Source organism: Rhynchophorus ferrugineus, unplaced genomic scaffold (assembly GCF_030347505.1).
Source record: "Rhynchophorus ferrugineus isolate W39M unplaced genomic scaffold, kcgeb_rfMv2 rfM1, whole genome shotgun sequence".
NCBI classification, from domain to species: domain Eukaryota; kingdom Metazoa; phylum Arthropoda; class Insecta; order Coleoptera; family Curculionidae; genus Rhynchophorus; species Rhynchophorus ferrugineus.
The window spans coordinates 52,484,793-52,509,286 of NW_027472580.1; the positions used below are offsets into that span (position 1 = coordinate 52,484,793).

Here is a 24,494-nt window from a genome sequence, read left to right on the forward strand (position 1 = left end):
GTTACCTAATTGCTAGACGAAATGCTTCGTTGCATATTTGAGGAAACTGCATTTGAGATTAGATTAAGACCTTATAATAAATTAGCGGATGTAACATTGCTGGGTCAAATGAGAAAATAAAAAAAACTACCCCAAAATAAAATATAAGCATAAAATATATTTAAATTCAAAATTTGAATTATATGTTTCATAATTAAACATATTATATAAATGATGTTTATTTCTGGTTATAGGAAGACAATAATATTTTTCAAAAGACCTAAAGAAGTACATGATGAAATAAAATTAAGATATATATTTGTGCCTTGTAAATATTTGAAATGCTTTTGGTAGCAGAGTTCTACGTCTATCCTGTCTGTTTGTCTAGTAAGAAGAAAAATAAATTCCAGTCCCCAGGCATACACTACTCGACATCGGAAACCAACATGACAAATCCATTTAGCATAAGGGCCTATTTCGCAACATTTGATGAAGATGAAGCTAACACTGTTTGTTTGTTTAGTGGTAATTTTAAATAGTATTAGGCAAATTGGATTTAATTTTTAAAACATTGAATCATTTTAAAAAATCGAATGACAATCAAAATTATACACGTTATAACATTTATCTTTGAAGTTTATTTTTATTTGAAATGACTTTTGAAAGGAGTGTGAATTAATTTCGAACGACTTTTTTACAAATTCGAAGTTTTCATCAAAAATTGTCCTGAAATTATAAGAAGATTGACAGTTTCGTTCGGTTTGTACTCCTAAATTATCATCCCAGAGCATTTTTTCATCAACCAAGATGTTTTTCGTTAAATCTATAAAAAAAGTAGTAACCACTAAAATAACGAGGCCAGTATTTACGTGTTTTTAAGCATTGAGCATATTTATGGTACAATTATAACAGAAGTAAGGTAACTTTGGAATCCTTTATGAATAGTTTTTTGTTAGCTAGTTATTTAAATTGGAAAACAATAACTAGGTGATGCAACATAGAATAAGTTACGCTATCTTTGTAAATCCACCTAAATTAATTCTTTGTTTTAATAATTCAGCTTTTACATTAGTAAACCAAATAATTAATATTTGCTATTTTGGTGAATTGATTGTATACCTCGTCTAACAAATTTCAATTCATCCTTAAAATCCATAATTCTGGGAATTTATAAACTATTGATGGCCTGTATATCAACCGTCATCATGAATTTTGTTAATACTGCCTCTTTGTTCATGATTTGTGAATTGAATTACATTGAACGAATTACATGAATCTAATTACTAGCCGTATCCAAATAATCGTATTTGGAAAGAATTTTGTAATAACTCAAATATATAAACAAACACATTTACGATCCATTAAAGGAGATATTCTGTGTCACCTATTAATTTTGAGCGTTCCCTGAACCCAACCAATTACGAGATGTATAAACATCCGTGCTTTTAAAATTGTTTTAAAATTTTACTAATGTTCCAGCAGGATAAGTTGACTTGGCGGAAATATCAGTAAGATATAGAAATAAATCAATAACTTATTTCGTAAAAAACATAATTCTGATTATTTTCGCATGATAATTTGGTTTGATATTCCTATTCAAACTGATAATATTTGTTTAAATATTTAAGAGTGTGTGATATAAAAATCGGTTTAACATCAATGTTGATATTGTATCTGAATGAACAAATTTCCTTCGATAACTATAACATTACATCATCATCATCAAAACATTAGTGCATTGCTAAACAACTTGAATATGAAACAATGTTATTGTGTATATGTATTATGTTATGTAAAGATGTTATATATATATATATATATATATATATATATATATATATATAATTAGGTTGCTCAATAAACAAAACTTCCGAATATAAAAACAAAATTATAGTTCTATTCTTAAGCATATGTAATGGTGCTCTAACTTATGGATTCTATTACTACAACTGTTTTGAGCAGTGTCAGATTAAAACTACTTGATGTCCTAAGCAACCCCCATTCATAATAAATCAGTATTGGTCTTTAAAAGAAAATTACTTTTTTTACGTGCTATATTTGGTGGTCACTAAGCTGCGATGCCTTAAGAGATTGCTTAATTTTCGCATAGGCTAATCTGGCACTGGTTTTGGAAAGGTCCGCAAAATATCTCTCTTCTAAATCTCGAGAGAAAAACCTGAAATCGAAGTCAAATTTTTATCAATCTTTTTCTGATATCTCAGTCACCGCATTACTAGTAATGAGTATCCTTTGTTTATGAAAGTGTGAGCGACACTGTATAATATTTCAATTTAAAATTTCTAACCCTAGAAATGTAAAACCCAAAAAAATATTTTGTAGTAATAGGAATTTAAAACATTTTTTTTTAAATATATTTTCCTTTTTACCAACGAGGGTTTATCTGGACCGGATCTACTGTTTAACATGGGCTCCAAACCACAGTCCTCGGCATTAAGCCTATCGACTGGCGAATGACCCACTTAAAAATCATTCCAGAAGACATCCGGTCTTAACCAGCCTGATTCCTGGCGTGACTAGGATGATTATTCTTTGTCGGATTTTACACCTTGCCTATGACAATCACAAAAATAAATTTATGACCATGCTCTAACAGGATTCGAACCCGCGACTATTGCAACAGTAGGTAAGCCGTCCTGTCGCCTTTACCACTCCGCCAACCAAGCCAACTTAAATCATTTCATATTGTCATTTGAGTAATATATATATCAATATGTTAATTATATCGTATTTACATGTGTTATATCGTATAACGTCGTCTCCATTAGTAGTTTAACTCATTAGACTTAGCGACTAGCGACTAACTAACTTCACAACATACACACAAGAAACATCACAAACAAATTTATATAATATATAATATACCATGGCGGGATTCGAACCTTCCAGTCTTCTTTACCACGTGGGCTTGCTTACTCTTTACTCTTTACTATTAGATGCTTGCATGTATTTTGATGAAAGAACTATTGGTCAAAATTCGATGGTTTTGATATTTCTCTACATAATATAATAGCTTTTGCATTTGGTATTGCGTTATTTAGTGTACACAGAGGCACCTCAAGTAACCTCAAGTTTGCATCTTGGTCCCTTATTACATGTGTTGTTTGATTTGAAGAAATCTGATGTTGAAACCTATCAAACACTTGTAGAAACTTCTGGTGATGCTGCCCCGTTATGCCCCAATTGTCCCGTTAGATGTCAATGATTTTAAAGTGATAACTTTGGCGTCGATGAGAAAAAATGGTTTGGTAGCCAAAAAAACTTGGAAGGCAATGAATCGCAAGGCTTATTGTACGAAAATCCAGCCCAAACTCTCCAAGAAATCTCAGCCAGCTTAGCATAAAATGTCAATCCTAAGTTCAAGAAGTAAAGGGTTAGTCTAGGATAGGCATCCACATCGACACCGAAGCGGAGTAGTCATGTCTACGTATATGGTGAGATTAGCAAGGTCTAGTATATTACGAACTGCTAAAACTGACTGAAATTGTTAACTGCAAATGTATACCAACTCAATTGAACAAATTGAACGACATATTGTTGTAACATCAGCAAAAACAAGAAACACACGCTTGAATGACAACGCCTGCAACACATTGTAAAAGTTGTGAAAGATACACTATTGCAGATCGAATGGGAAGTTCTGTCGCATCTAGCATACTCACCATACATTGGGCTTTCTAATTACCACTTGTTCCAATCGATGTAGCAAGTCGCGAACACGGATGTTGTCAAACAAATGCGAAAAAATTGATTAATATTATATCAGAATACATGCATCAGAATTTTTTTGTTGGACGTTGATGCAACAATAAGTTCAATATCATTCCATTGTTTAAACATCAATTATGTCCAATAGTAATAGGCCTATAAATTTTAAAGGATTTTAATTCAAAGCTTTATTGTGAAAAATCGGTACAATGTATTTTATTGAAATATATTTCCCATCTCTCAAGTCATTTTCTCTCATCTTTCGTAATTTACGAATCCGCTCTCGAAAAAATGTACCTTTTGATCACGACTTATTTGTCGGAACAAGTAGTAATCAGAAGTACATTTTCAGAATCATTTTAATATTGCTATGTATGTTTTCAGCGGTTTTGCAAAATGTGGTTGGAATGTTGTTATGCTGAAGAATAACATTGTTGGCCTTTGCTCATATTCGGGCTCATAAACGTATCGATTGTGGTTGATAGTGATGTCCATTGAAGGTTTCATCGAGTAACGCCTTCAAAGCTCAGTCTTCAATTTTGCAGTACAGAACGCTCTTTGTATTTAGTATTAAAATCACTACTTTTAAAACGTCGAAACCAGTATTTATATGTTGAAAGCGATGGAGCATCGTTACCATAAGTTTCCCACGACACCCCAAGACCTACAGCCTTTTTCTTGTCACACTTCAACAAAATTACTGATACTGAAAAGTGAAGTCTGCCACTGAGGCTTCGATATGAAGTTGGTTACAGCGATTAATACACAATAACACCATCTGTTATAAATTTTTTTTGAATATCCCTCCTTCAATCGTACAGAATTCCAGAAAATTTACGTACAAACAACTACGTATTACATCTTCCTTTGATAAATTAACCAAACTGTAAATTTATTTGTTTTTCATTAATTTTTCCCGATATAAGTAAAAAAAGCAACGGATAAACATACGAACGTCGATATCAGCCGGTCCAGACAAATCTAGTAAGCCGCGGTCGGCGGCGTAAAAATAAAAGGGACGCCTTCTAGCATTTTTCAGTCGGAATACGAATCCGACTCGCATCTCTCTATGCCGTACGCCGTAATTTATGTAAATATTTTATTCTTTCCGAACGAAAAAACCATTTCGAGAGGCTTTTTAAATCTCGCCGATATACATCCCGTTGAGCGGTTAATAGTCGGACGGAGTTTATATATCACGGTTAATGGAAGTTTAATTTCGGCCCGATAACAGTTACATCCACTCATTAATTTAACTAAAATTAAAACGAAAAATAAATGCAAATTTATATTCGAAACGGCCATAATTGGAAATTATAGCCGTATTTATGAGTTAATTTTGAATATCACCGTGACGACATGGTTCTTGGATTTTAAATCGATTATTTAATACATCCATAAAAATAGTTAAAAAGCAATAAAAGTGTTATTTGTTCATTTAATATTCATCCTCGTTTAATTCTGAAGCAGAGTGCAGGAAGAAGTGGTTCTGAGCGAGAGAATATAGCCAGTCCAATAAAGAGCCAACACGATGCACATCTCACGTCTCAGATGATGTCGAATAAATTGCCAATGGCAGGTTGTAAAAATGTAAAATTCGTTTTTAAAACGCAACAGATTTTTCCTTATCATTTTATCCTAGTTAAGAAGAGAGAGAATACTGTCTAATTCGTCGAAACATGTAACTGAAACTGATGGTGGTACCAGTGGATTATGTTGCCAAATATTCGAAAAATTCTTTAAAACATTACTGATAGTATTAGGCTTACATATTAGTTTTAAAAAAAATTTTTGATTCCTAACTTTACTGTGAAAAATTGATACAATGTATTTGAATCAAATCAAAATTCAGTCTCTTTCTAAAGAACGATGTATCTCTTGAGGATATTCATGAATGCTGACATGCTGAAGAATGGCATTGTTGTGTCTTTGGCTCGCATTCCACCCATTTTTTTATTTAGCAGTTCTCAGCTCAAACGCATCAATTGTAGTCGATAGTGATCCTCTTTATACTATACATTTTTTTTTCAAATACGAATTAGTTACATAGTCTAATCTGATAATTTAAAGCAACAAAAGTAGTCTCAGTACTCAGATTCAAGATCTATGCTATATTTCCCACAGCGCCAAACTGGAGTGGTACAAGATATTAGTCGAATTAAAAGTATATTGCTAAACTCTATGTGGGGGCTTCATAAAACCAACTAATATTGTTTATTGACAACATGATTATCTAGTCTAAAAAGTCCATGTATTTCTGGCTTTAGGGTAAATTGATATGGCTCGGTGAATGGAGGTAAAACGAAATGAAACAGTGGTATTTACATTATGTGACTGTTATTTATTGGCAATATAAAAATGTGGAAAATACAAAATAGATAAAACGGATGGCAGCGGTGTTACCTGGAGACGAGGCTTGGGCAGTCGATGGTGGCACACCTAAACCAAACGATGGTCGGTTACTGAATCATGGAAATATCCCTCAATAACATCCCAGATAAACGTCTCGGGGTTGCCAGCTATTCGTTATCGTGTTCTAGTTGTCGCTGCTGGCACCGCGCCCGTGTTCAACATCTGGCATTATATTTCTAGGTACTTTGTTGAACGTTATTCCACGATGTAAAATTCGACATGCCTCAAGGTCGCTGCACTGGCATTTATGACAATTTTTGTAATTAAGCCTAATAATGAATGAATGAATAGTTAATTTCCTAGATAAATTACTGTATATACGTACCTTAGGGTGAAATATAAATTAAGTTTAACGTCCAGAATTATTTTTAAGTATACTAAGGGATGTTATATCAATTATATAAATGTCGTTGGTGTTTTTATTGGTATCTACAAATCCGCGACACTAAAAAAATGATACATTTATGATAAGTAAACAACCACAAAAGTTTTATTGCTGTGCTTATAGAAGTTTTTCTGTGCGGCAATTTGAAAGGTATATTATTAAATATCGCATCAATTCCTTATCGCCGTTTTATCAGTCAATTTGTCGTAATGTGTCGGCTTTGTCGGCGAGCGGAAAACTTCGATATAATTCCTGGTTATTTTACACGTCCAATATGATAACTTAAATAAATTATAGTCAATTTACACATTTGGTAATAGGTAGGCGAATCTCATTGATTCATAACGTGATAAATATACCTATTTTTTGTCATACGTAAAATATGGATAACCTAATGGTACTGAACAAAATTTCAAATACCCCAACATTTCTAATATTCTCCAATCATGCATAGGAAAATAAATAAGAAAATGCTCTCTAGCTTTGACGCTCAGAAATTAAACACATTTCCTTTATCTATAACATATATAAATACTTTTAACTGGTATAAAATAAAAACATGGCCATAACCACCATTATCATATACCACCACCATATTACCACCTTCATAAAAATAAAACAAACACTCATAATTAATAAAAATTTACTAAAACAAGTTTGTTTCATTTCAGCTTAGAAAATATGAACTGCTCCTAAACAACAAATGTTCAAAATACATTCGTCTATTTATATGTTCGGTGTTTGTTCCTATGTGTTCCGAACATGTACCTGGACCTATCCGCCCATGTAAGGGTCTATGTGAGAAAGCCAAAGACGACTGTAAGGAAAGTTTAACTTTGTTAGGGATTCAATGGCCACAAGAGTTGGATTGCTTAGGGTATATATTAGCATATCGATTGTATAGAGATTAATATTATTAAGTATATCATATTACAGCCTTCCAGAACCTCCAGCACTATGTATGCAACAACCACCGGAAGAATCGGAACAAACCCCCACTCATTTTTTTAATCCAGACGATATCCCATTCACAATAAATTGCCCCAGCAATAGTATTCCAAATAATGGAAAATGTATTCCCCTCTGCAGTAGTAAACAGCACCTGGACCCTCAAGATGTGGCAACTTTTGAGGTATATATACGCTTCATTCAAAAATAATTCCATTGCACCAGAAAATATAAACTACATTCTCAAGTATATAAAAACACTTCAGAGTATTTAGTTGATTAAAAAGTAATAATATCCTTAAGAACACTTCACTTGTGATATATATACATACAACGTGATATATTACATGTTTTTATATTAATTGCAGATCTGGGTGGCGGTATGGTCTATTATTTGCCTGGTGTTCACTGTATTCGGACTTATAACTTTTATTATTCAACCCAAAAGATTCAGATGGCCGGCTAGGCCAATTTTATACTTAACAGCTTGCGGATTTGTAACATGTATGATATATCTGATTCGTTGGATTGAAGGCCCATATACTTGTGCTGGTAAGAAAAATTGATATAAATTATGAAATATTAATTTTATCTGTAATAATTTTATTTTAGGTAATTTAGCTTATGAAAAGCCAGCAGAAAGTTTGTCCTGTGTCGGTATCTCATTAATATTGTTATTCTGCGATATTGCTTATACACTATGGTGGACAGTTTTTTGTTTCGTATGGTTCCTTAGCGCCATGAAGGAGTGGTCTACGGAAGCCATTGAAAGAATTGCAACTCGACTTCATGCAGTTGTTTGGATATTTTCAGCTATACCCATGTTTTATGTGCTTATGTCAAATCATATTAGCATAAACCATTTGTCAGGGTTTTGTGAAGTTACTAATAAGGTTCTAGTCTTTTTTCAGTTATTCTTTATGATAATTAGCAGCATTTTAGCTGTCCTTACCTCAGTTGCTTTAAAAAACGTTAGAAAAACATTGTTAATTGCTGGAAGATCACCACTAAAATTAGAAAGGTTATTCTATCGTCTTCTGGTGATTAGTGTTGGTATTAGTGTGCCTTTTTTTATGTATCTGATGTGCCAATTTTACAATACCTTCACAATAGCTTTAACTAAATTAGTATTAAGAAAAACAAGTATTATATTTGCTACTCTTTGGGTCTACAGCCCAAAAACGTTTGATATGTGGAGAGATTTGCTTTGCATAATTAAAAAATCGAATACAGATAACTCTAGCAAGAACAAAAGTATTTTAGCTACATTATTGCCTAAAATATTTAAAAATAGAGATGAAACTTCTAAATCAAATAATGTTCTTATAAACAATAATAAATTATTTAGCGTTATTGAAGACAAAACCACAATTTTTGACATATTCTTAGCTAGTACTTCTCACAATGTGCCTGTAAGTAGAGTGTGAAAATATTTAGTTTTTCTCATTGCCCTAAATGTAACCTTTTAAAAGCCGCCTTATATATTGTTTGTATATAAGAAATAGTAACAAATAATTTAATTGAATTATTATTGTTAATAGTGTAAGATATCTTTATTTATTTTAAAAAGAAAAAAATGTGATACTAGGCTATAACTATTTTTATACACAATAAATTTTGTAATTAACAAGTTATGTTTTAATAACTATTTATTGTAACTATTGTACATGACAAATAAATATGCTATAATTTTACCCATTGTTTAATTTAGAAATTTACTTTATATTTTAACATATACATAATTTAACTGTTCATCTTTGATACCCATGTAAATGTGACATAAACGATGTGTGAGATATTATCTTTCATCATGCAAAATACAATCAATTGGTAAAAGTTGGATATGATTTCAATGTGAAGATAAATCTAATCAGTGATGGATAAATATAAGAAAGCATTCCCATCATAAGGAATAATCAAGAATATCACCCTTATAAATACAGTTGATTGTTTCTCTGATACATTGTAGCTATATTGTATAAATACAGCAATGGATAATATCACCATTGATTATTTCTCTATATGATTATATAAGTGTAATGTGTATAATTCTTCTATTTTTACTATTAACATTTACATAAAGTAAAGAATTTGAATATCCTGGTCTTGTAGCAATAATTAAAACATTAGTGATTAAGAGGGTATAAATACACAAAAAGATAATAGACAATATCAAGTTCAAAACATTTATATGCAAAAATTAACAAATATAAACATAGTATATTTTTTAAATCTGCCTCTGAGACAAATTTGCTAGATACTAAAAAATATTTCATAGTATTATTAAGATTTAAACCCTAATAAAGGAAAAACGATTAAGAAGCATTCTTATACCTTTGGCTAACATCATCCCAATTAACAATATCAAAAATAGCATTTACATAATCAGCTCTTACATTTTTATACTGTAAGTAATAAGCATGTTCCCAAACATCAATTCCAAATAAAGGTATGAGGCCTGTAGTGGCTTCCAATGGATCCTGGTTAGAACAGGTTGCAACACGTAGTAGTCCTTAAATAAAACAAAATATTTATAAAAATATTCTAAATGAACAGTAACTTATACCTGTTGATTTTTCATATCCTAACCAACCCCAACCAGAACCCTGTACTGCTACAGTGGCAGCAGCTAATTGTTTTTTTAAATTCTCTAAACTACCAAATGAGTTATTTATTGCAGAACATAATTCTGGGCTAGGTTTAGTTGATGCTGGGCTTAAGTTAAGCCAGAAAATAGAATGATTTAAATGACCTCCTCCATTAAATTTAATTGCTGGTGCTAAACTAATTTGAGTACTAAAACAAAATACCAAACACATGTAATATAATATTGTAAAATACTTGGCAAATGAGACCTCACATCTCCTTTCTCAACAGCAGCTCTCAATTTTTCCTCAGCAGCATTTAAATTATTGACATAAGTTTGATGATGTTTCGTGTGATGAAGGCTCATAATTTCACGAGATACGACTGGTTCCAATGCTGCATAGTCATATGGCAAATCAGGCAAATTATGCTTGGACCTTACACCCCTAAAAAGGCTTTAGCAATAAAAAAAACCTGATTTCTAATATCAACATACCTCATAGCAGTGGTAACAAATTGACGAATGCCAAACATCTTAAACTGTTTATATTATCTATATGTATATAATGATCTATATGTTACAATTTTTTTTTATTAATTTAATAAAATTGTTACGAAAGAGGTTCAAAAGACGGCTATTTTGACTATTGACGTTATAGAGCTTTCATGTGTTGCCAAATTAATAAGGCAACTGAAAATGCTTAGATTTTCTTTAACTATATACATCCAGTAAATTAAATTAGTAACTAATAAAATGTATCAACATTAGAAGAATTAGACTAACTCCAAAATTATTAAAAGTTACGTCCAATATCAAAATTTCTATCATATGAAATATTTGGCAACACTGACACGACAATAGAAATATACATGAAAACTATAAATAAAAAACCAAAAATGACAGTTTGAAGTCACCTGTTAAAGTATAAATAAACAATGGAGAAAAATTTGGATCGCATTATGGAACAAATGTAAGAATATTAATAATAATATGTATTTTGTGTATCATATCTTTTTTAGCCTAAGTAATACAGACATTCTGGGATGTATATTTACAGATAAACAAGGGTTATGCATAGGAGGTTTGGTTTAGGAAATATTTTAAATATAACATAAACATTTTACAAATCGTTCTTTCTGCAGCTAAAGGTAGAGCAACCCCTGAAAGTGCTGGATACATTGCTGCAATCGCGAACCAAGTTGCTAAATTGGAACCAAATAAAGAAACTCCCATTATAACTTTAGAAAATGATAATCAAAAGTGTATAATACAAAACATTGGTCCTATTACTGGTGCTATATATAAAAATATATAGGTATTTATTTGTGAATAGGAATAGGAACTTGTGAATGATTAACCTAAGTATATGTTATTTTTACAATGTCAGTCATATCAAATGAATTGATGCTAAATTGATCTTACCTCTTAATAATAGATATATAACTGTTAAAAATTTTTAAGATATAATACAAACATATTTCTAATATTAATTTATTGTGTTTTCATTTTATCACATACAAACTCAGTCTATTTTTAAAGATAATTTTCTTTTGTACTTATTGTAACCTAGTTTTAATAAATCCTTGTTTTCTAAAGCCCAAATAATTAAAGTCCCTATAACAAACACTGCACCTATTGTAATATGAAGTAAAACAGATTTTGGTTGAAGGCATACCTAAAAATAGGTACTGATGAAAAGGTATTAGTATTAATAATACTACATACTTCAGATATCTTGGTTACTATACCAGATAATATAAGAATTCCTATAAATTTCTTTTCAGGTAATAAGCCTACAAGAGGCCTATATTTCGTTGAAAGATATTTGTTATGAATATAATATAAGCTATGAATTATTCTAGCACTCATATTAATACAGTTAGCTATAATAAATCCCACTGGCCCAAGTATGTTTGTTAAAATGTATGAAAGTATAAGAAAGCTGATGGAAAATAGTACCATTACATAATTATATCTACAACAAAGTACAAAAAAAAATATTAATTAAGTATTATAAATTACTATAAATCAAATTATACCTATCTAATTGTTTGTTATTCATTGTAGCAAACACATATGCTTCAGTAACTCCATTTGTAGCTAGTAAGACTATAGCAAAACAGTGAAACTGTAGCAGAGTTACAGGCAAAGTACTTTCAACTAATTTCGTTCCTCCATAAAGAAATAGTAAAGTGTAACTATATGACTGACCAAATGTTACCACAAATAACCCAATACTGGTTACAATTTTACACAGTTGACTTAGAACATTAGCTGCTTCTGCTACTTTTGTCTATGAAAAACTATTTACAAATCAAAATATTTAAAGAGTTTTTCAAATTACCTGGTCTTGTTTAGTTAGTGTTTCATCTCTTAAAATCATTTGGGTAAAATAAAAATATGCTGATTCTTCAATAGGGCGAAATATAAACCTAAAATTGTATAACCAATATCATCTATTATATTGAAAATAGAATGTAATAAGTACCTTGCCGCTAAACTTCCTAAATTGTTTACAATATCATAAACAGATTGTTGACTAAAAGTCAAAACTGGTGATAAAGTCATAACATATCTTTCACCTTCAGTTAGAATTTGCTTTATAACAGATTGTTTAACAAAACTAATTGTTAATGTGAATAAGTTCTTGTTTATGGACTCATCCTAATGATAATATCATATAATATACATTATGTATAAGTGTATCATTGTACCTCATTAAACATAAATCCTGGGAAAAAATTTATGATACTTCTAAAAGGAAAATCATTCATATCAGAAAATATAGGATGTGCTTTAATATATTCTGTGTTATCCTCCATAGCTCTAATCTGGTTTAATTTGTATATATACCAGATAAAAAAACCATAATAGAGTGAACATAATATAATTGCAGAAAATACTTGTGCTAAGGAAAAAGCTGTTATTGCATTATTTGGAAAATTGACCACAAAGTACACAAAAATAAATGTTCTGCTTAGAATATAAATTGTTTCAAAGGCTATCTGAAAAAGTTAGTTGGTTATATTTTGAATCTTTTTTAGTATTATAAATTATACTTTTAATTTTACAAAGCAGAAACTTTGCACTATTAATACTACACTTTGGGTGCATTGATCTATAATACAAGATAAAGCTATGGCAAAACACCCCAAATTATACTGAGTTTTATAAATTTCATCTGTTGGATTTAGTACATTTATCCAAATATATACTAGGGCTATCCCTAAACATGCTGAAATAGGAACTCTAAAAAATAAATAATTTATATAGCAATAAGTAATTTTATTTCTGGGAATTAAACTTACGATAACCAAATCATATTAATAACCTGTGCCCAATTATGTGATTTTGTATCGGTAAGACATGCCTTTAATAAAGGTTCTTGGGATAAAAATAATATTGTTGATTCAAGTAATAAAAGACGGACGTTCATAATGCCTAAAACATCCTGGCCTACCGTTCTTATTATGAAGGCATTCAAAACAAAGGTAATACATCTAAAGAGAATCTATGACACATATAATTAAAATTGTAAAAGAGGTCGTCGAGGTATTGTTACCTGAAAAATGATACTAAAAGAAGCTTTCTGGACGCTGCTTTTTAATATATTACGTGTCATTTCTACTTGATAATTAATTTATATAAACATCCTTAACATTAATTATATTATGTATTTTATCTTGTTATAAAATGTCAAAATTTTAGGTTAAGAACTTATTTATATAACCAAAAAATTATATATACAGATATTTTTCTATTAAAATGTTTTAAAAATGATCAAATTAATAGTAAAGCAGTGCGGGTTTTTTACAAATAAGTTTATTTTAGTAATAAAAGTGTAATGAAACCAATAACGGATTATGTATTTTTAAAATAACATAATTACAAGCATGGCATTAGAAATCGATAGTCGACATAAGAATAATTTGCTCTGGTCATCTTTTTTTGTAAGAATATATTATTATATAATGCATTTTAATTAGTGACATATTTAAGGGAGGTGGTGCAGCTGGGTTATTTGTTGATGTGGTTTTATTCCCTTTGGATACTTTAAAAACTAGATTACAAGCTGAACAGGGCTTTAAAAATGCTGGTGGATTTAAAGGAATATATAAAGGCTTAGGTGTTCAAGTTATAGGCAGTGCTCCTCAAGGTATTATTTGTATGAAAGAAGTCGACATCTTTGGTCTACATACAATTTCTTGATAATATAATATGCAATTTATAGGTATTTGAACATTATAGTTATTTATAGTTTTATCATGGAACTTTGAACCTTTATTATAAGTGCACTTGCTTATTATTTATATTTCACTTCATAGGCAACTAAATAAACACTATTTAATATTCATAACTATTCAAATTTTAACTTTCAGCTGCTTTATTTTTCATAACATATGAATCTATCAAGTATTATTCAGAACAACTTGTCCCAAAAGGCTCCATGCCTTTTGTTTACATGTTTGGAGCATCTGTCGCAGAAGTTGTAAGAATCAGGCATTCTTTAGATATTCTTAGTATTATTGTTATTACTTATAGATGGCATGCCTAGTTAGAGTACCAATGGAAGTTATTAAGCAAAGAAAACAAACTTCCATTGGAGACAAATCTTCTATAAAAATACTTTTAGCAGCTTACAAATATGAAGGCTTTTTTAAGGTAAAATATAACTATTTTTGAATATTAGTTTTGAATAAACATAATATTTTTTAGGGAGTTTATAGAGGCTTTGGGTCTACAATAATGCGCGAGGTTCCTTTTTCTATTATACAGTTTCCAATATTAGAATATTGTAAAAGTACCTATCAAAATAAATTTAAAAATAACATACCCCTCGAGTCTTTTGAAGTTGCAGTTTGTGGATCAATAGCAGGTTAATCACATATAAATCTATTTTTTTCAAATCCATGTTTCTTATTGTCATTGTTATGTTAGGAGGTATTTCTGCTGCAATCACTACTCCTCTAGATGTTGTAAAAACCAGAATAATGTTGGCTGATAGAAAAAGTTTAAAGAGCGAATCATTAACATTTATGAGAACATTTAAAAGAATTTTAAAAAAGGAAGGAATAAAGGGGTAAATATTCTAATTGAAAAACTTGTCTATCTACTTTCATTTTTTAATTTCACATTAAAAATATATGATTTGTTATAGACTCTTTGCCGGAATACTTCCTAGAACATTATGGATATTCTTGGGAGGCTATATTTTCTTTGGTAGCTATGATTTTGCCAAAAATAACATTTATGACATTTTAGAAGAAAAAAGGCCAAATAGATGAAAAATATTAAAATAATATGTAGTATTTGTTAAATATAATTGTTACACTTTTTGTAGAAATAAACTTGTTTTTGTCATTATCATTTTAATCTTAATTTGTAAGATAAAAATTTAATAAAACATATTTAATTATTCTGTCTCACAGAATAAAAAATAAATACAATTTATCATTTACTTAAATATTAGTATAATTGTTATTATGTGTAATTTGATTACAAAGTAATAACTTCAGTAAATATTTAAAATATACATAAAAGACTTTCTAATAAATAATAAAAAGAAATTTTAGAAATACTATATGAATATATAGTATTTCTAAATTTGTTTTTTTTTTTATAAAAGTTCAAAGTGGGTAACTTGAATATAAATAACATGTTAAGTGTTAAATATACACATATTTATATAATAATATAAAAATAAGTCTTAAGACTATAAATATACATCTTATTATTCAGCTTCAGTAATAAAAGTAAAAAAGAGGATGCAAATATTTACAATAAAAATTTCCTTATCACAAAGTTCACAATCTTCTTTCACTTTCAACATCACTTAGTACAAAACTATCTGGCAGCCAGATTTATTATGTTCCATCACTTCCAATTTTAATAATCCTACTGTTTCCTTTAACTGATTCACCATAGAGCCCAATTCTGCATTTTCACTTTTTAGCTGTTTAACTTTATCTTCCAGTTTTGATATTCTTTCCAATTTGCGAGATCTACACTTGGAGGCAGCCAATCTAAAAACCAATGTTAACATAAGTAAAAAATAATTAGTGATAATTTATGCTATTAATGACAATACCTATTTCTTTGGCGTTTCCTTTCCAATTTAATTCTTTCCTGATATTCCATATCAACTGGTGACATTGGTGGGCTGTTATTAATATTTGGAACTATTTGTGGTTCTTCTTTTATTTGTGGAATAAATGGTTCGTTATAAATTGTGCTAGCATTACTGTCTGATCCATGTTGTGAGTTGTTATTATGAAGATTACTTAGTGCTTCTACAAAACCTCCAACAAATCTTTCTTGTTCTGCAGTAACACTTTTTGGAAATGGAAATGATGGTGTTGGTGTAGTAGGTAATGGGTTATCTGAAATGAATTAATCAACAATCTAATAATTAGAGAATTAGGGTCATTGTTACTCTTACCAAGTATCATGTTCTCCAGTTCAGGGGTATCAACTTTAAGCTTCATTAAATCTGGAGATGATAAAACATCACCTAACATAGCCTCTCCTGTAGATAAAGGAAATGTAATATTCTTCTTAGCCTGTTTAAAATCAAGTGTAAGATTTTTTTTCATTGTTGAAACATTAGGTTTGTTGTCATTGAAATGACTCATGTTAGTTGTTTTTATACAATTCAAAGCCTAACCAACTCCAAAGTTTGAAAAACAAATAAACTGGTAAAATTATAATTACTAATAGGAAGTAGTAGATATTATCGGCTATTTCCATAAAACCTAAAAAACAAAATAATAAAGAATACAATTCTTCAAAACAAATTGTTATTATATTAACGAACGTAACAACTTGACCTCGTCATATACGTACTTATGGAAGAAAACAAACACTTTTATTCGTATTACTAAAACTTTTTACTACTTTGCGGAAGGAACTAATGTAAATATGTAGTAAAGATGCGCTTTTAATGAAATCGATTCAAAAACTCCTTCCACTGGCACAATGAAATCTCTACTGAGAAATCTAAAAATGGCGATGACGTACTTCCTTGACAGTGCGTAAATGAGTCATACGGGATTTTGTTCCTTTCCTCTAAGTTGCACAAGAAAAAGTTTTGTGTTAAAACGCCATCTAGTATTAAATTGAATTTCAAACAAATATAAATCATTAAATAAATGAAGAATGTTGATTACGGACATATTAACTAAAACAAACATATTTTTTGTTTAATAACGATTGTGTTTGATAATTATAAATATACATTTATGTATTTTTTTTTTGGAAAAAGGGCATGTAAAATTTTGTTTTGATTTGAGTGGAGAGTAACAGCTAACGCAGTATATGAGTAGCTTGCAGGCTTTCCTTACTATAATGTAGTCCAGAAAAGTTTACTTCATTTGCTTGAACTTATATTAAATAACCCAGTATTCGCGAAAGCGCTGCTCATTATGGGTGTTTGTGGGGTTACTAACCATATATTTTTTTTAAATTTTAACCATATTTATTTTAAGGTATTCAAATATATTTTTCATAAAAACATAGTATTATATACACTCTTGTTTTTATTTTTACCAAATCCTAGTAAAATATCTACTCTATATACAAGGAAGGACTACAATGCATCGCCTCTTGAGCTGAAGCCTAACTGGATTGGCACGCATGTTTTTTTAAGGAAACTATTTGTTTTTTCTTAGCTAATTTAATCAGGGATATATCAGCCCTTACAAATTAGCAGTTAACCAAATCTTAAATAAGACATTTGCAGACTGATAAATATATATTGGGCATAATTACCTATAAATAATACTCAATACATCTAAAATTATGAATACAGACACAAATATAAACAATGCTAAGGGTTTAAGAGCATCACAAAAATGATCGTTATCAACTTTAACCATTGATTTTCTAATATTAATATATTTTAATGTATGTGTGGCATTTAATGTATAATTGAGATAATGATGATCTTTTTTGTTCTACATAAGTAGATATATCCTATAATATGAATTTTCTTTCATACTTTTACATTATTTTATTTTTAACAAAATCAATACTGAAGAATATCACAATATAAAATTATAATGCATAAAATCATAAAAAAATTGAATTCTGGCCCATTTTCCTTAAGATTCTAATTTTATAAAATAATCTCATATTAAAAACTTCAAAAATTTTAAAATTCCAATAGGGTAACATGACTAGACATATGGTATAAGAAAAAAACCCTGTACATTGAAATATGAAATATATCATTTTTTGGACACTGAGTGGCGATGAGAGTAACATACTAAATTGTAATTTAGTACTTTTTAAAGAAAATATTAGCAAATGCGGGGACATAAAATAAATACTTTATATAATGCTATTGAAAAGCTTTAGATTCCATCCAAATTAAGATGATAAAAAATAACTAAGTACTTAAAATTTCTTTCAACTAAAGGTAGATTATATTCAAGCATAGAATAACACTTATTTCGTTTTTGGGATTGTGGTATCACAATGTTTGTGCATATTTAGATCAATAAGTCATATTTATGTTTTAACTCTTCTACCCATTTTGTTAAATCCATTTCGAGATGGTTTGTGGCCATTCCTAGAATCGGAATAACGGGGCGGCTTTGATCGAGTCTCGAATACAACATCTGAGTCAGTATCGCTATCGGAGAGATTTCCTTTTCTAGAAACTGAAAAAAACCAAACTAGATTCTATGTCAATCAGTATACATCCAAATTACATGGAGGAATATCATCTGTGTCTTCAAGTAGCTTGTAATTGGTTGGTTTAGTTTTATCATTTCTACTATGACACAAACGATAACATAAGTATACAAGGGCCCAAGTACATCCTAAAAATACTAATAGGCCACATATAACTCCCAAAACAACATAAAGGATGCTCCAACTACAATCTGAATCTGATCCTTTGGAAAAGTATACTTTAAACAAATCCTAAAATCAACATAAATAATTAACAATATTAAATTATTGAAAAGGAATGACTTACATGCATCCAGAAAACTTCACATTCACATTCTCTAGTTATTTCATTACACACGCCATGACCTGAACAATTATTTTGACAAATTGCAGTCTGAAGTTTAGCCACGGAGAATCCAAGCAGACTGGCGTCTACTTGAAGTTTTTGTCGAAGATGCTTCACAACATTATTAGCTGGTATTGCTACTCCATTTGCATCTTCGAGGTAGAACGTTAGTTTGACTTTTCCACTACTTGGTTCTGCTTGTACGTTTCTTACCTGTTAAAACTCATATATATTATACACATATCTCATCATCTAATTATATAATACACATTTGACAAGAACATGTACGACAAATTTTGTTCTTATAGCCAGTTAACAATTGAAAAATATGAAAGTCCAATTCTCTGAGATGCTTTATATATCGAGTCTTTGTTGTTCGATATTTGTCAGAAAGACGCATTTCGCCATAGGCATCACACACATATTACGTTATAAAGCCATGTTTTCGTCTTCGCATTTAAAAGTATCAGAATGTATAGAGTTCATGTGGAGTCAGTGTCGCTTACACCTTGATGATCATAGACAGTTAAATTAAAAATATAGATTTTCACAGACACATCTGTTATTATCAATATTGGTGACCCATCACTTTTTTCTACAATATCGCCGTAAACATACTGTAAAGATGCACTTTTACAACAAACTTATAGTGAGTTAAAATAAATGTAATTTTTGTAATGTATGGAAACATTAGATTCTCCATTGCCGCCGTTGAATGTAAATCCCATACAAAATGATTGGGATCATGAAGTGAGACTTCCATGAAAACGAAACATGAATTCGATGAAAAATTGCTAAGAGTCAATTTTAATTTAGTTTTCCAAGTTTTATTCATATAGAGGGCTCTATCTCAGGGTTATGGAATCAGATTAACAGAATATCTTGAACAAGAAATTAATAATAAATTGTAACATTTGATCAGTAAAATAAGTAAATAAATAAAAAGTTCTATATCAATATAATTTATCTTATACATGCTACTCACTTGTAATTTGCACCCATCTGTTACCAGTAATGCTAATTTAGCTTTCAAAGTGTTATACTGTATTTGGGTCAAAAACTTTGCATCAACATCTACTGTTAATTGAATTAAATAAAACAATTTCGGGTCATTTTTTACAATAACTTTGATGCTGTCAGTGTCGCTTAAACCTTGATGGTCATAGACAGTTAAATTAAAAATATATGTTCCCACAGACACATCTGTTACTATCAATATTGGTGACTCATCAGTTTTTTCTACAATATTGCCAACAGCTAATGATTTATCATCTCTAACCCACTGCCATTTAACAATTTCCCAATCATCTTTGGAATTGGAGCCATTAATGCTAAGTCCATTTATAGGGAGTTCAACTGTGAAATCTTCACCAGCATTTGCTGTAGGCTTCTGATTTTTATCTGAAAAATAGAAGTTGACGCAATTGACCTATACTGACGTAAAGTAAAAACTTTCCATACTCACTTTGATTTACTATAACATAAACTATATCACTAGCGACATTCTTATTATCATCTGTAACACTAACTTTTAAAGTGTAAGTTCCTTTTGTTAGGCCTGTCACGTTGGTTTTACTCATATTAGCATTAATAAAAGTAACTGTGGAAGGACCCTCAACTTGTTCCCACTTGAATGAAATAATTTTGTTATCATCTGTGCTATTTGACGCATCCACCAATGCCCAAGTCTGAGGTAAACTGTTAAAGAAACTAGCGTTAATTTAGAGCATTAAGTTTTAAATAAATCACCTTATAGTCACGTTTTCACCAGCTTCGGCAATCGGTGGTTTATTAGTGGGCGGTTTCACAAATACATGAACTTGTGCAGTACTTGACTGATTTGCACTATCAGTAACTTTCAAAGTGAATGTGTACATGCCTAAAAAGCAAAATTCAAATTAAACAAAAAATATACTAAAAAATAAATAAATTACTATAATAATTGTATTATTATAATAAAAAAATAAATTGTATATTTTTTTTGCCGTATTAACATTGCTATTTTTATGTTATTATTAGCTCTTTCAACAATAACATGCTTGTGCCTGCGGGATTCAAATTTCCGATTTTCACCGCGAAATGAGCTTAATTACTACGGCTGTCAAAATTGTCCGAAAAATAATGTTTAGGGGTGAAAATTTTTGTATAATAATAGGCTACATACAGAATATACAGCCGTGGACATTTTATTGCAATAGTAGCGTCCTATGTTATATATATACAACACTGCTATGTTTCGACGTCACAAATATCTGACGCATTACTAAAAAAACTTTGAATAGACTATACAGTGGACACCATGAGAAACAAGTTCAATATATCTTACAGATTTTAATTAGTAGGTATATTATAAAAGTATATAATAAACAAAATCCAGATATCATTTTAAAAATTTTGTTAAAATAAGGATAAAGATAAGTAACATTACCAATTTTCCATTTTGTACCGTACCTTCTTGTAAATTAGACAATTGCAAATATGGAGTTCTGGTATTTTGCATATCCACTGTCTTTTGGGCATCATCGGCTGATTTTGTCCATTCCCATGTTTTAATAGCATGATCATCGGTACTTAAACTACCATTTAATGTAATATTATTGTGAGGTAAGTAGATAATCTTATCTTCACCTAAATATTAATGACTTAGTAGTGAAACAGTATTTACTTATAGTTAAAATTTCATAAAAAGGTATAGTCAAACCTGCATTTGCTTCTGGGGGATAATCAGTTCCTGCAAGGACTGTAATATTAGCAATTCCAGTACTAGATGCTTTGTCAGTGTCCGTAACTGTTAATTTAAAAGTGTAATTACCAGGTCTAGTTAAATCATTTAATTGTAAAGTAGGACTATCTTTCAACTGAGGCTGATAACCTAAAACAATTATTGCAATGATGATAAAAGTTCTTAAAAAGTATATCAGGTATTCTAATCACTTATTTGGATTTTAGGATACTCTTCTTAAAATATATATTTATATAGTAAAACAATATTAAGTCTATTTTTCAAATTTTGATTAAAAAATTATAATTCTTAATATTCAGGATGCTGATGTTCTCTTTTGCGTAAAATATTTACAATGTATTTCATAATATAAGTTATTCTAAAATTATGACAACATTCGATAGATCGTGTACGACGCAAAATAATACATATAACTAAATATTCCAAAATTTCCGACACAGTTTCAAATCTAAAAAATAACTGACGAATACAAGGTTAGCTAATATTGGTATAAAAAGTGCAAAAAGCATGATTATATATAGTTATCATGAAGCGGGTCCGGTACAATCTGTTCAAGAATACACCAATTAAGATAAACATAAATAAAGCAAACTTATTTTCTTCCATGTATTTTGTTTAATGTTTATATACAAATTATCTTAATAGGGGTAATAGATATGTTAAATATACAAAGGCACTATAATTGAAATTAAATATTGTGCATTATCATTAATGTATATGATTAAATTACAATGTATTCCTTATTTTAAATGTTTATTTTATATAATTTAATTATTTGACCAGTAATTTTATATATTAATATTATAAAAATAGTAAAAACATACCTAAAGGACCTTGCTGTAGTTCCCAATGCCAAGAAACTATTCCATCATCATCTGTACTAGACGAAGCATCTAATACTGCTGCAGCATTAGGTTGTTTTATAGTTTGATTTGCTGGTGTAATAACAATTTGTGGAGGTTGATTGATACGAGCTTCTGGTAATACAGTAACATTAACAAAAGTTTCTCCATAAGATGTTGGAGTAGAAGCACTGACCTATAAAATATTAAATTTTTTGTTTTGTAAACACACTGCTTGTATAGTGTTTATTACCCTAAATTCATATGTCCCCTCAGAAAGTTTTTCTAAATGTAACTGAGCTTCATTCTGATGTTTTACAGCGGTACTACCATCAGGCTGGTGAAGGGAGGTCCATTCATATTGATATTTATTATCAGGATCTTCTTTTTCAAGTGTAGTAGCAATTAAAGTAACTTCATTATCTGGCAACTTCACCTAACATAATGAATAACAGATACAAAGTATTATCAAAAATAAAATAATATATACCTCCTTTGACTCTGCTAGTACAGTTAAATGTTTTTTGGTAACTGGGGCTGATTTATTAATAGTTAAATCTAATATTCTCTCAGTTATTATATCCGGTAATGTTATATCCTTTAAGTCTTCTGACATGCATAAGCCAGACTCTTGACGAATATAACCTGGCTTGCATTCACATATACCTTTATATAAAAAATCATATTATTTTAAGTTAAAGGGAATAATTATCAATATACCATTTCTTGACCTCTCTCTTTTTTGGACACAAATTTCATTAGGCAATGTGCAAGAATCCTGAGCTCCCATTTCACAACTCATGTCAAGCAAAATATTATCAAATACAGTATCACTTTCTAGGTTCTTATAGGCATTCTCAAATCTTGTCCTATCATTTAAAATGCTATACATTTCCCTGCTTAATTGGGAGTCTGCAATATGCTGAACATCATTAAAATAATTTTATTTAAAATCTATATCTACCTTGGGCTGCTAAGACATATTTCCAACTATCATCATCTGTAGGTTTTACTAAAACCATCTGAACATGGTCTATTGTCTCTGGATTTAAATTCAGGGTAGGTATACAAAGCTCATTACTATTGCAATTAACATGATAGCATTTATCATCAGTCATAAATGCTACATGACAGGATGTTTTTATGCAGCACTTTAAAACACAAGGTTTTATGCTATTAATATCTTTTATTTCTTCATAATAACCTATAGGGAAGTAAATATTACTTTAAAGCTAAATATAAATAAAATTAAAGATTATACCATACATTCTCATATATTTAAATATACTGGCACAACAATGTTATAAAAAAGTAGTAAAGTTTTATTACCTGCAGAAATATTTCCTCTTGGTACATAACCTTTAAAGACTTTAGGATATAACTTGGGGCAGTCTGATTTTAGGGACGTTGAAGGATATGAAAAAACTTCATTTAAAATGGATAACAGCAAGAATAAATTATACACAAACATTTTCTTCTTATTATCTAAAATAAAATACAGTAAATATATCAAGAGTAATAAATTAATTACTTACGTATTCAATTTTAATCACATAAGTTCTACAAACATGACGATTATAATAAATATCGAATATGTGGGTGTTCGTAATTCGTGGCGTATTTTCCAAATTAATTTTATCTAAATACACTTGTTTAGTTATCCAGACAAACTAAAATGAACTGAAAATTGAAAGCAATATTAAGAATGACAGTGACGGCAATGTCCTTGATATATATATATATAATGAGAAACGAAATTATGATGTATATTTAGTGGTATATACACCTACTTATTTTCAATTGGATAATTATATATTCAAGAATATTGTTTCCTTAAAGTAATGTAAATAATC

At 29.7% G+C, this 24,494-nt stretch overlaps 7 protein-coding genes across 9 annotated transcripts in view; 3 read left to right on the top strand and 4 right to left on the bottom strand.

Moving 5' to 3' along the window:
- LOC143189107 (frizzled-10-A) overlaps positions 1 to 9,142 on the top strand; it is a 31,152-nt gene extending 22,010 nt beyond the window's left edge. Inside the window, exons 2-5 of the mRNA XM_076393781.1 lie at positions 7,174 to 7,379; positions 7,439 to 7,634; positions 7,819 to 8,002; positions 8,063 to 9,142. Coding sequence (XP_076249896.1) covers positions 7,174 to 7,379; positions 7,439 to 7,634; positions 7,819 to 8,002; positions 8,063 to 8,877 — 1,401 coding nt within the window. The 3' untranslated portion in view covers positions 8,878 to 9,142. The remainder of the gene's footprint in view (positions 1 to 7,173; positions 7,380 to 7,438; positions 7,635 to 7,818; positions 8,003 to 8,062) is intronic.
- A 480-nt stretch (positions 9,143 to 9,622) lies between these two features.
- On the bottom strand, positions 9,623 to 10,698 carry Sod2 (superoxide dismutase 2). Its single transcript, XM_076393808.1, has 4 exons — positions 10,533 to 10,698; positions 10,306 to 10,482; positions 10,017 to 10,246; positions 9,623 to 9,962 (listed from the first exon to the last, which is right to left on the bottom strand). The coding sequence occupies exons 1-4, from the start codon at positions 10,568 to 10,570 to the stop codon at positions 9,766 to 9,768; spliced, it is 642 nt and encodes a 213-aa protein (XP_076249923.1). The 5' UTR covers positions 10,571 to 10,698; the 3' UTR covers positions 9,623 to 9,765.
- Positions 10,699 to 10,851: 153 nt separating this feature from the next.
- LOC143189125 (ragulator complex protein LAMTOR5 homolog) lies at positions 10,852 to 11,527 on the top strand. Its single transcript, XM_076393812.1, has 3 exons — positions 10,852 to 11,007; positions 11,057 to 11,118; positions 11,180 to 11,527. Exons 1-3 carry the CDS (start codon positions 10,973 to 10,975, stop codon positions 11,350 to 11,352), a joined length of 270 nt encoding a protein of 89 aa, XP_076249927.1. The 5' UTR covers positions 10,852 to 10,972; the 3' UTR covers positions 11,353 to 11,527.
- LOC143189106 (man(5)GlcNAc(2)-PP-dolichol translocation protein RFT1) lies at positions 11,515 to 13,755 on the bottom strand. Of its 3 annotated transcripts, none has more exons than XM_076393778.1 (9): positions 13,600 to 13,755; positions 13,346 to 13,548; positions 13,097 to 13,286; positions 12,752 to 13,042; positions 12,526 to 12,701; positions 12,382 to 12,469; positions 12,077 to 12,330; positions 11,786 to 12,012; positions 11,515 to 11,725 (listed from the first exon to the last, which is right to left on the bottom strand). In XM_076393778.1, the coding sequence occupies exons 1-9, from the start codon at positions 13,657 to 13,659 to the stop codon at positions 11,670 to 11,672; spliced, it is 1,545 nt and encodes a 514-aa protein (XP_076249893.1). In that variant the 5' UTR covers positions 13,660 to 13,755; the 3' UTR covers positions 11,515 to 11,669. The 3 variants fall into 3 exon arrangements, with proteins under 3 accessions (XP_076249893.1, XP_076249892.1, XP_076249895.1); XM_076393777.1 differs by having other exon boundaries at positions 11,515 to 11,712; positions 11,763 to 12,012; XM_076393780.1 differs by having other exon boundaries at positions 11,515 to 11,712; positions 11,763 to 12,012; positions 13,346 to 13,599; positions 13,653 to 13,748.
- A 23-nt stretch (positions 13,756 to 13,778) lies between these two features.
- On the top strand, positions 13,779 to 15,401 carry LOC143189114 (S-adenosylmethionine mitochondrial carrier protein homolog). Its single transcript, XM_076393791.1, has 7 exons — positions 13,779 to 13,987; positions 14,037 to 14,193; positions 14,417 to 14,526; positions 14,580 to 14,699; positions 14,754 to 14,913; positions 14,976 to 15,117; positions 15,196 to 15,401. Exons 1-7 carry the CDS (start codon positions 13,931 to 13,933, stop codon positions 15,320 to 15,322), a joined length of 873 nt encoding a protein of 290 aa, XP_076249906.1. The 5' UTR covers positions 13,779 to 13,930; the 3' UTR covers positions 15,323 to 15,401.
- A 90-nt stretch (positions 15,402 to 15,491) lies between these two features.
- Jra (Jun-related antigen) lies at positions 15,492 to 17,027 on the bottom strand. Its single transcript, XM_076393804.1, has 4 exons — positions 16,881 to 17,027; positions 16,477 to 16,789; positions 16,126 to 16,417; positions 15,492 to 16,060 (listed from the first exon to the last, which is right to left on the bottom strand). Exons 2-4 carry the CDS (start codon positions 16,667 to 16,669, stop codon positions 15,871 to 15,873), a joined length of 675 nt encoding a protein of 224 aa, XP_076249919.1. The 5' UTR covers positions 16,670 to 16,789; positions 16,881 to 17,027; the 3' UTR covers positions 15,492 to 15,870.
- Positions 17,028 to 17,774: 747 nt separating this feature from the next.
- Positions 17,775 to 24,354, bottom strand: LOC143189101 (dyslexia-associated protein KIAA0319-like protein). The gene is made up of 15 exons (XM_076393763.1): positions 24,177 to 24,354; positions 23,971 to 24,126; positions 23,606 to 23,845; positions 23,362 to 23,553; positions 23,132 to 23,307; positions 22,895 to 23,077; positions 22,624 to 22,837; positions 21,758 to 21,928; positions 21,508 to 21,684; positions 20,806 to 20,935; positions 20,522 to 20,754; positions 20,042 to 20,457; positions 19,018 to 19,269; positions 18,749 to 18,962; positions 17,775 to 18,697 (listed from the first exon to the last, which is right to left on the bottom strand). The coding sequence occupies exons 2-15, from the start codon at positions 24,110 to 24,112 to the stop codon at positions 18,546 to 18,548; spliced, it is 2,892 nt and encodes a 963-aa protein (XP_076249878.1). The 5' UTR covers positions 24,113 to 24,126; positions 24,177 to 24,354; the 3' UTR covers positions 17,775 to 18,545.
- Between the last annotated feature and the right edge of the window lie 140 nt (positions 24,355 to 24,494).